The 11,232-nt window shown below is 37.4% G+C and overlaps 1 protein-coding gene across 1 annotated transcript; it reads right to left on the bottom strand.

Moving 5' to 3' along the window:
• Positions 1-373: 373 nt before the first annotated feature.
• On the bottom strand, positions 374-10,938 carry LOC113731231 (V-type proton ATPase subunit a3). Its single transcript, XM_027256376.2, has 18 exons — positions 10,622-10,938; positions 10,018-10,062; positions 9,579-9,701; positions 9,393-9,500; positions 8,636-8,746; positions 8,373-8,546; positions 7,560-7,697; positions 5,970-6,077; positions 5,715-5,822; positions 5,378-5,526; positions 4,176-4,329; positions 2,685-2,845; positions 2,399-2,605; positions 2,072-2,255; positions 1,860-1,940; positions 1,527-1,720; positions 1,334-1,393; positions 374-975 (listed from the first exon to the last, which is right to left on the bottom strand). The coding sequence occupies exons 1-18, from the start codon at positions 10,772-10,774 to the stop codon at positions 771-773; spliced, it is 2,463 nt and encodes an 820-aa protein (XP_027112177.2). The 5' UTR covers positions 10,775-10,938; the 3' UTR covers positions 374-770.
• Positions 10,939-11,232: the final 294 nt, after the last annotated feature.

The following is an 11,232-nucleotide window of genomic DNA, read 5'->3' as shown; positions in this document are numbered from 1 at the left end:
TTTTGAGATCGCTCTAGCATTCCCTTCGACAAAACCAAGAAACATAAATAACAAGCAATTTACTTTATTGTTGCATACCGTGACCAAGAACTCAGCCATTCGAAACTACAAACGACAACAAAGCTCAACTCAATTGGTTAAGCAACTTTACCCGGGACCTAGAGGTCATAGCGACCAAGAACCCGGCCATTCGACACCACAAACAGACAACAACGCGCATCAACTAAATTGGTTGAGCAACGTTACCGTTACCTAGAGGTCACTGCTTCGAATCACCAATAAAGTGAATGGAGTTCAGTTCCACTATTGATCCTTTTCAAAATAAATAAAAAGAAAAATAAAGCAGGAAATGAAAGAGAATATATCAGTGCCGTTTCCCAAATTGCAATCAGGATGTGCATGTCCTCTATCAGCAACCAAGAATCCAACATCGTACTAAAAAAACGGGAGAGCACAGCCTTATTTTCTTAACAACTGGCGCATACACTTGGATAAACCTAAATAAACAAATCGATAAATATTACAATGCATGTGGACATCTTATCTTTGAATAATTATACATCGTGAAGGCACCACCACCTCTAAGAACAACAGCATTCCGCATATAATAATCATTATTTGAAAAAAGACTAGAACACCAGCGAGAGAGAGAGAGCTGTAGAGGAGGTTCCTTCATTCCCAATGCCCTTTTTTATACATGTCCATCCAAGTAAAATAATTGCGGACAACTCCATGTTTTGTGCAAAACCAGATTATTTGGAGCCTTATATTCAATCCTCCTCATCATTGAGTAAGGCAAACGAGAACGGGTGGAACTTGTACCCATCGCCCTCATAAAACTTATTCTGAAACTCCACCCAATGAAGTCGCAATGCATGGAGGAAGGCACTCAATGTTTCCATCACTAACAATACTCCAACAGTTGCAAAGATGAATACTATGATTCCCACAATTAAAATGATTACATTGTTGAACCTGCAACAAACAGATGAGTTAACGGAAATTCATTCTTTGCTCTCTAAAAATGAGGTAACATCTTAATCATCTATGAGACCACCTGTCACAACTCCCAATTAAAGTCCGAAATTGTTCAAATGCGTTAAAACCACAAAAAAGTTCAAAAGAAAAGGCCCTTCTATTCCTTCCGTAATAAGGATGTAAATTTACCCATTATTCTTTAATACCATAGTAGGGCATTGTTTGAGAATTGCATTCTCTAAAATATGTACTATATCTCAATATCTCATAGGTTTTGAAGTTGCAAGAAATCTCTGTCACTGTTAAATTTATTGCTCAACTGTGTAGAATAGGGACATAAGATAGATCAACTTACCCCCAAGCTAGGAGAAGAACCTTCTCATAGAACACACTTGATAACTCCGAGTGGGCAAGGCTGAAAATGTCAAAAACACAACTGATCAGCACATAACTAAACAGATATGTGTGATGTGCCAAGAAGCACAGGAGGCATACAGTAATAGCTAGGTTCCTGAGCCAAGTAAATATGTGATTCTGAGTCAGCATACCTGAGAGCCCACAGACGAAGATAAGATGCTGTATTTGAGACAGCCCCAAGCACAAACTCTATAGTATGTATAAGCTGATGGACAAAAATTTCACTGAATTCGAATTCTCCATGGCCGTGTGAATCTTGATTTGTCTCCACCAGCAAAGACTCTTCCGTGTCTTGGAGGGGAGCATAAGAGTGACCATGGTGTCTCTGCAGCAGCAAGATTCCAAATGGTGAAAAAAAAGGAAACAAAATAGAAAACAAAACTGCAAGGCAACCAAACAATTAAGCTGGGAGGAGAAGAGCAGTGTCAGTAAGCAAAATAGCAGAACGTTAAACAAGAACATACATCGTGTTCCAACTTCAGAAGGAAAGGCTTGGGAATCAGCATCCATGGAACAGAAATAAGAGCCAGCAGCACCAGTACAATCTGGACAAGAAGCAAAAAATTAGTTAATCAGCCATAGACAGAGTATATGTTGCAAGAGTTTTTGGTATATTTGAACTAAAGACGAGAAGAAGTCATTGAAACACATAATTGTGCTAAAATGAGTACTAAACCTGAGTTGTCTTCTGGCCAGGGAAAAGCTGATTTTCACCCAGATCATCCGTAGGACCAAGGAACATGTATATCATGACATGATACAGATCAGCTTGTGAACCAGTCCACCACTTTATAATAATCAGGATGGAAAGGTAGCCAAAGAGGCCATTCAAAAATATCATCTCAGGAACAAACTGGCACCTGAAATTCCAGAGTCAGTTTGCAAGTATGGGAAAATAACAGTTATAACAAGAAGCAACTAAGCAACATTCAGGTGCTCAATGACAAGCCTAAAGATATTGGAGATGACGATATGAGGACCAACATTATCTTATAAGACTTACCATACATTAATGCTGTTCCTGAAGAATAAAGCATTGCAGAAGCTCAATATGATCCCAAGGTTCATTTGGGCCACACCAATAAGTATAGACATTTTCATCTTTAATGAATTTAGGAATGGCAATTCACTACGTGTACCATGCCATGCAGGATCCACACCAAATGGATAAGTATCGCGTGCCTTGATTAAGCCTACTGTAGTAGCTTCACTGCAAAGAAGCAAATTAACATTTTGAGAGACTGCAACTTACAAAAAATACCAACAAGGTATCCAAACAACTTAAATACCTGCAAGAAGCATCACGGCATGCATATGCTGAGCGACCAAATAATTCAAATGGGAGAGAGAAGAACTCGTTGTAGATAAGCCCCGTGTAGATTGAGAAAAGTGACATTAGCAGAATCACATAACGCCCACCAAAAGTCATTTCCATGATGTCTCCAAGCTTCTGCAGTGACAAGATTCAAACAGATTCAAAGTGAGGATCAATCAAGAACATTAATAACCTTATAGAAAAACAAACAGCAACTTGAAAGTGAGGATCAAAAATGGCTATGATACTTCCCTAGAAACACACAACAGGAATATTAATGCTCACGAATTTTAGTTGAGTTACAAAGAGTTTGGACAGAAAAATAGACTGCTGCTATTAGGATGTGCAAATGTGAAAAGTCAGAAGAATTTTCTACAGGATGACCAGATGGATACTGGATATTTTAATCTCCCAGAAGCGTGGGAGCCCATTCACAAGAAAAGGATAATTCCTATGAAAAATGCAATCATAGTTGCACATCAAAAAGCTAGATTCTAACATATCTCACCATCTAAAATATTGCAGCTACTTACTTCAGGGGAAAAACATCCATGCCATGGATGTTTTGATTTTTTTGAGGGATACTTGATCAATTTAACTACCAACACTTTTACTATACTAACCTATATGCATATACAAGGAAAGTTCCTTTCATTGAAACAACCACAGTTATCGAAGATCTGTTCAAACATATGCTGGGTAAACACTGAGCAAAAACCATTTTCTTCTTGTTTTCTGTGGTGTTTTCATGTGGTCAAGGTAAAGTTTTGTTTTAGAAAAAGAGAGAGAAGAAGCAGCAGTCAAGTAGCATTAGCAATGCATGTTCATGCAAACAATTTAGATTCTCCCTAGGGAAACAAAAATGCAGTCACATGCAAGCCCCAAAGAGAGGTTGCAACACTTGGGTCAAGAGACGAGCTTAAGAGTCAACCGGCAGATCTTGGAAAAGCTCAGCACCAGTTGCTAAGACAATGCTATCTACAAGGGCCAGAATCCACTAATGGTTTTCAAGATGAGAAGAAAACAGGTATGATAATAGAGGTCTAAGAACAACAACATCGGCAGCCTCCACACTTTGGGTCATCATTATTTCTTTCAAAAACATGCATTTAAGCCAACATGGGGACCCAGCAGCCTCACTTTTGTCATAAATAGCTTCATATACCAAAAGTATAAGAAACTAGAGAAAGAATGTTCTATCTATTTCACAAGCAGCAAAAATACATTCACAAGCCAGTATTAGCTAGCCCTCACAAAATGTTAGTTTAAGGTACAGTTTTCTGTGCTCCACGAAGCAAGGAAAGGCCACCTTTTCAGCTTAACCACAACCAGTAATGTGGTCATGCCCAAATTTAAATATAAATGCAGGATTAAGAAACTCAAGTTCCAAAAGAAACCATTATATTATTAAAGATGTTACTTGAACATTAGCCGGTGGGCCTTGCACAACCAGGAAAATGCTTACCTCACTGGAGTATTTCCGCTCCCGAATTATTAAGAATAATGTTGTAACCAACAGGCATATACCATGACCCCAGTCACCAAACATGACCGCAAAAAGGAAGGGGAATGTGACAATGGTGAATACCCCAGGATTTGCTTCTTGATACTTAGCCACACTGGGAAAAGGCAAATAAAGGAGCGAATATCTCAGCTCATATCCAATAGATAGAAAAAATGGAGACTGACAAGGGAATATTCATTTTAAAAAATGAAAGAATAATATATAAGGCTTAAAAGATTTATGCGGAGACGGGGCAGATACAGAAGCAACTAATGGACACATCTCAAGGGTATGGAAGCAAACTAGACATACAGAGGATCTATTTTTTTTCCCTCAAAGAACTTTGCTCAGGTGAATGTCCAAAAATATGGACCCTTTCTTTTATTTACCTTAACCAAGGGTAGATTCAGCCAATGCCTGAAGCCTTTACAATTTTGAAGAGGTGGGTAATATCATACAGATAAACCAATTTTAACAAATTCTTCATTTAAATCTCGTACTCTTCTATCTACCGAAACTTTGTTCCCTCTTTAGTCTGTCATATTTTGCTTTATTATTATTGTGCCATTTCTTAAAGCATAACTAACAAATATTTCATTTTACAAGGACGTAAAAGGGACCTTTGAAAGGCTGGGATGAAAGAAAATTACTCATCACTGCCAAGTACAGAATAGAGAGTACTATAGCAGGTTTATGACATTTTCCATCTCACATCTTCTAGATGGAGTGTTTTTATTACCAGTTTCTTATATATGAAGTCTACAAAACTTGACAATTCAAAAGAGACTTTTCCAGTAATTAAATATTATCCAATGGATGAAAATTGTAAAACTTATAACCCCCAGAACTGAATTAACTTCAAGTCCAAAAGAAATTGCCAAACGGTAATTTTCATTTGCTTCAAATCACTTATTTCTCTTAAGACATATTTTTGCTATTTTCGGTTCAACAAAAGCAGTAGGAAAAAGCTTCTGCATTCTGAAGCTTTTGAGATAAAATAGCTTTTCAAATTTCTAAACAACTATTTAGAAAAACTTTCAAGACAGTCACAGCAAACAAGCATGTCCTATTTGTGTAACAACACATGTTCCATACATTGAATCCATACCCCTTTATAGTTTAGCTGAATTACTTAGTCAAAATGATATAAGAGTAAAACTAACCCATATGCATCGACAATCTCTTGAAATGCAGAAGTAACTTTATTTGTTCGAAAATATGTAGGAGGTGCCTCTCGAGTATGCAAAACCCGAAATATGGCACCAACTTGTGAATTGGAATCATATGTTGCCCGTTGCAGTGCATCCTGTATCTGCACGAATCACATTCACAATGTAACAACTCAATATCTTATATAAACACAGAAGAGTGCACAAGCTACACAACCAAAATTGTTGTAATTTATGAACTGCCAGCCCATGTCATACAGCACACCGACCTGACACACATCGCCACATCACAAAATCCAATTGCAGAATCAAAAAGTCAAGACAGAATTACCTGCTTTGTTGCAAAAATTGGGCTCCAACCTTCAGCCACCAGACACTTCTTAGTTACGTCAAAGCTAAGCATGTTAAGTGTATGGTAAATGGATTTCTCCCTCCTCACCTGCAGGAGTTACAAAATGGTAAGCTAAAAAGGGAAAATCTTTTCTCGCTTGTCAGCTAATGCTAATGACAAATACATAGACAAGCACGTGACTTGGTACTCAATCAGAAAACAATTGCATTAGATACAACTATTAAGATGACACACCAAAAGGTTCCATTGCTCAAACTGTTCTCCAATAGATTGCAATAAATTTCCACGGTGCACCAGTCCAGCATCTATTGTGGTCTTCAGCTCCAAAAGTCTTCCTGAAACCTGATACGCAAAAGAACAACATAAACAGCATATTCCAAAACTTATTGATAGAAAACAAGTGGTTCAACCCCAAACACAAAAAGTGAAACCAGACAAAGCTATATACTTTTTCTAGAAGTCATTAGTACTCAATCACCAATCAGAACCAACAAAAGATGATGCTGCTCTTTCCCAGAAGTCAATTTTAAATTTTGGAAAAGAAAAGCTGATTGTTGAATTAGTAAAAACTATTCAATATTCTCGGCTAAATCACAAAGGAGAATCTATTAAAACTGCTAAAGTTGATGTCTGTCACTTTCAATAGTTTACAAAATAATTCTGAACCACTAAATCCTGCACATCCAGCGAGGAAAAGCTGCAAGTGAAGAATTCAGACCTTAAAGATTCTCCAGCAACAAGTTAGAAGAAAAGAAACTTTATTACTGATTAGTAACAACACGTTATTTTTTCACATCTTTCAATACGAAAGAGCAAATGAAACAACTAAAGTGGATGTTTGACACTTTGATGAGCTTACAAAATTTTGAACCACTGTCCTGCACATCCAGCAAGAAAGAAAGTTTTAACTGCCGAATTTGATCATCTCCAGATATATTAGTGGAAAACAAGCAACCACTTGCTTTTCATATCTTTCAATACAGTAAACCAGACGCAGCTGCAAGAAATATAATCATGGTATCCACACTTGCCTAGTTTTTCATCTTTCATAATTTTCAGTCAGCATCACGTGTTGAAGTCAAGAATCAAAAGGCAACAAAGGAATCTAACATATGTAGATCAAGAAAGAGAGAAAAAAATAATAATAAAGACCTATATCTCCACACTCACTAATGAATGGCGTACAGAGAAGAGATTGAAATATTTGGCCAGACATGTATTCTCATTTGGAGAAATTGACAAGGATGTACACTATCTGGTTTACTTGAGACATTTGAGATCAACAGACTTCACAAATTGTTTAACATAGTGATGATGGAATACCAAATACCTAATTCTTCAACCAAAGGTGAACCAACCAAAACTTTTCAAACATGTGCCAATGAAGTGGCAAAAGCTCTAATAAGAAAACCAATAGCTTGTTGTTATTGCTCAATCTATATTAAACCATTTTCTAAACCCTCCACCACCCTAAAAATATAATATAAACAACTCAGTTGTGCCAGTTGAGTATATCATCGAAGCGAATCTCAACCAACTTCCGAAGTCAATATTTCGCAATCAAAGGATAAAGACATCCACAAGATTAACCAGAAAAGCCTAAACATACAAAAGAAGGAACATGCTCACAGACAAATGAATGATTTATACAATCTTGCATGTGGTTTACAAGGCAAGTACTCACAGACAAATGAATGATTTAAACAAAGTCGAAGCTAGACTTTCTTCTAAACAGTTATGTAATTTAAAATAACTGAAAACAAGTGAAACAGCCTGGATATTGTTGGACAGGTGACAGCAGACCTCGAATATTTTAACTAGTACCTCGGTAATTGCTTGAGCCTGTTTGCTCAAGTCTTCATTGAATGGGTAACGATTAGCCCCAAATGCTTCACATATTTTAAGAATCTTGTTCTTGGCCCTTTCTCCAGAAAAAAATACAACAAACACATTCTTCTCAACCTACACAATCATAATCAACAATCAAAGATGATACACAAGTATGATAAGTGAAAATACAAAAGTAGGTCATAAATTGCTTAAATGCAAGTTCTTCGCATGAAGACTCATTGATGATCCAAGAGGAAAGAAAGATTAAGCTAGTAACAGGCTTAGAAGACTGCTACAAGCATGCATAGGAATAAACACCACTCATCCTGATCAATGAAACTGCCTGGACATATCGCAAAACCCTATTTACCAGCTCTGCAGGGGACAAAAAGAGGAAAATGCGGAAGAAAAGTAAACGCAAGTTCAAATTCATTGTCCCATAAGAAAGGAAATGGCAAAGAAAAGTAAAACTTAAGAGATATTATATCCCTCCAGCCTCCAGGCCCAACTTTTCTTCCCACCCAGATAGCAGGGGTAAGAGGAGGTGAAGCACAGACAACTATAAGGATCATATTCTGTACTTCAAAATCAAAAAGAAAATTAACAAGTGGAAAGACAAGTATATGTGGACCTCTCTAACCTTTTCCGCCTTCCTTGAACCACACAAAAATGACTTTAATGATCATCACTCACTCAGACGAAGAGTTTCTCCATCTTATGCTCTCTCCACTTTTATGTCAGCATGAGACTAATTTTAAAGACATTGTTTATCTGTCTGTATACATAAATAGGAGTGGTGGTGCATACCTTCTCTCCTGAAAGAGGATCAGTGACGAGCTCCTCAACTACTGCTTGTCTCAGAAACACATTACCCCTGGTAGCACGGAATATAATCCTCTCAAATGCCATGGATTTCTCTCTAGGAACAAGTCCAGAGATAGACCCCAACTTAACTTGCTTGGATGGGTCTGTTACAGTTTCCTATATGAAACGGGACCAAATGGAGTTAGGTTAGTTATGGAAGAAGCCAGATATTTACACAATGGTAGTCTTCAGTAGTCATTTTGCACCTGATCTGCTAAAAGAGGAGTTTCTAAGGATTCTTCAGCACTCTGACTTGATGCATACTCCCTTTGTTGTGCTTCGGCACTTCTTTGAGCAGACTGAAAAAATCCACCGGCCTGAGGAGGACAATAACATTTATGTTAGTTAATGCAAGCAAGCTCATCATGTAAACAACAAACTGTCTGTTGTAAGGCTCCAGATCCACTGAAGCTGAGTAAAAATTTATTCCCCCAGCAGAAAATAAGAATTTGTGTCCCAAGCATCACTAGCATCCAACCACTACAGCCATCTTAATTCACATGTTGTATCAATCATGAAGTTACAGATCCGTGTACATATAAACATACATATATAGCATTCACGATTTTTTCTTTTCCAACTACCGTTTTTGCTCAACTCTCTTAAAGCAGAAGAGCATATATATACATACATACAAATCAATCAAAAAATTTAAGTGCATTCATATGAAAGAGTTAGTGTTATAACCTACAGATTGATGAATTAGACATTCAAAGACAATCAAATCAATGTTATATAAGAACTCAAACCCATTATTTAACGAGCCTTTCATGTCAATTCTACGAAGTAACTTCTACAGTACCATTAACAAGTAGGTTCTGCCCAAGCTTTCAAAATTCTAACAAACAAACTTGGGCATTCTTGCACCACTTCGATACATTATTTTGATGGATTCAAACAGTACAAAGGATAATGACCAGCTACTACTATCTAAAGAGGGACAACTATAATAACAAGATCTACCTTCTGCAACACAAGCTTATACTCTACTAGTTCATTATAGGAGCGCTGCAACTTTTCACTGTTCGCATTAATTTCAACTAGCTCAGCTTCAAGTTCCCCAAGCTTTATCTGGCAATATAGTGAAAGAAACACAGTTAGCATGCTTCAAACTAAAAGAACTCAAGGGTCGGTAGACATTTAGAGTACCTCCAAATCATCCAGATTGAGAACAGCTTCCAATACAGATCCAGTAGGAAGTGACAGTCCTGCCCTTGAAATTTGATCCCTGAAAAATCGTAATTTGCGAGCCATCTCTCCACATCTTCTTATCTGTCCATGAACTCAAATTAGTATGTGGCAGCAATGATTTAGAAGCAATTGAATTTGATGTAACATAATTAAATAACTGTATCCAAAAAAAAAAAAAAAGGAATGTTTATCACCATAGCTGTAGTTGTCTAGGTAAGTACAGCAATTAGGATAACGATCAGATTGTGATGCAATTATAGTCATTACACAATCTACAACAAAACTCCAAACATTATCATTCATTTTCTTGCAATTATGACATCTATCATGTGAATAAGCACCAACACCTTGCAATAAAATGCATGGAAGTCATGTTCCATAAGCAACAAACATGTACCTGAGTTGCATATGTCCGCTGGAATGGGCTCTTTTCAGCATTCAGCTGATAGCACCAAATATAGGAAAACATCAGTATAGGTATCCAACAAATATAAAAATTCAAAAGCATTCACGAACCAAAAAGCTCTGCACTTTCTCTACATTCAAACTTATCATTTTTTGATCAAATCAAGCAAAATCAGTTCAATCAACAGGAAAACTGAAAAACTGTGAGCATTTGCACAGTGCTAATACGCTAGCAAGGACTGATTTCATTGTTTTGCAATAAAATCCTAGTGACCTATTACTAGGCTAAAAAACAGAGAAGAAAAGATCAAATAATCTTCCTCCCGATGAATGAACATCTCAACTCCGTCGCCGTTCTGCGATGCCTACTATTGGCACGATTTTCAACGTTGAATAGTAGAAAACTCAGCAAGAGACAACTAATTTGACAATCTTCGGAAGAGAAACCCTAACTGAACAACATCGGCAATTTTGCAATCTTCAAAAATCCAATCAGCTCTGCTTTTGACTGATAGTATCAACAATTATCTAAGTCTGTGCTAGTAAATGCAAATCGTATAGCAATTCAGGGGGGGAAAAAGGGTAGCATTACGGACGTCTTTAAATTGAACAAGGCCGAGTTCGCCGAGGTAATCTATGGTGAGGTGAGCGGACTCGGCGGGGATGATCAGTTGGACCAGCTGCATCGGCTCTGACCTCATCAGATCCATTGGCGGGCAACATCCTCCTCCTCCACGCCGCTCTGCCATCTTCTACACCCCCTTCCCGATTCTTCTCTATGTCTCTCTCTATCTTCCTGTCCCTCTGTTTCCCCGAGTCCTTGTCATAAAATTACACCACGACTCTATATGTATGCAGTCCCCACGGACGACTGCCACTTATCTTTCTTTCTTTCTCTCTCCGTCATAACGGAGCTGTAACAGATTCAATCACAGTATTTCTTTACCGCCTTCAGTAATCTTAATATTCAGAGTATCTATCTAATCTTTCATTATTGTTATTATAAGATGCCCACTGATCTTTCGCTCTTGTGAGAACACGCCCTAAACTTTTGCTGGCTAATTCTGTGCACCCTCTAACTATAACCGAATTTTCACTTTGATTCCTAAACTTCAAAATGGGATGATTTAGTCCCTAAATTATAAAATTTACTGTACCTAAGTCCCTAAAATATAGAACTCATCCATTTTAATTCCTAAAGTATAAA

This window comes from Coffea arabica, chromosome 2e, assembly GCF_036785885.1.
Source record: "Coffea arabica cultivar ET-39 chromosome 2e, Coffea Arabica ET-39 HiFi, whole genome shotgun sequence".
Lineage (NCBI taxonomy): Eukaryota > Viridiplantae > Streptophyta > Magnoliopsida > Gentianales > Rubiaceae > Coffea > Coffea arabica.
The sequence above is the reverse complement of the archived record's forward strand: the minus strand, read 5'-3'. Positions and strand labels throughout refer to the sequence as shown.

Coding starts and splice junctions, on each gene's coding strand:
- LOC113731231 (XM_027256376.2), bottom strand. CDS start 10,774: ATGGCAGAGCGGCGTGGAGGAGGAGGATGTTGCCCGCCAATGGATCTG. Junction 1,721..1,859: donor TTCTGAAGTTGGAACACGAT/GTATGTTCTTGT, acceptor TTGCTGCTGCAG/AGACACCATGGTCACTCTTA. Junction 1,394..1,526: donor CTTCGTCTGTGGGCTCTCAG/GTATGCTGACTC, acceptor TGACATTTTCAG/CCTTGCCCACTCGGAGTTAT.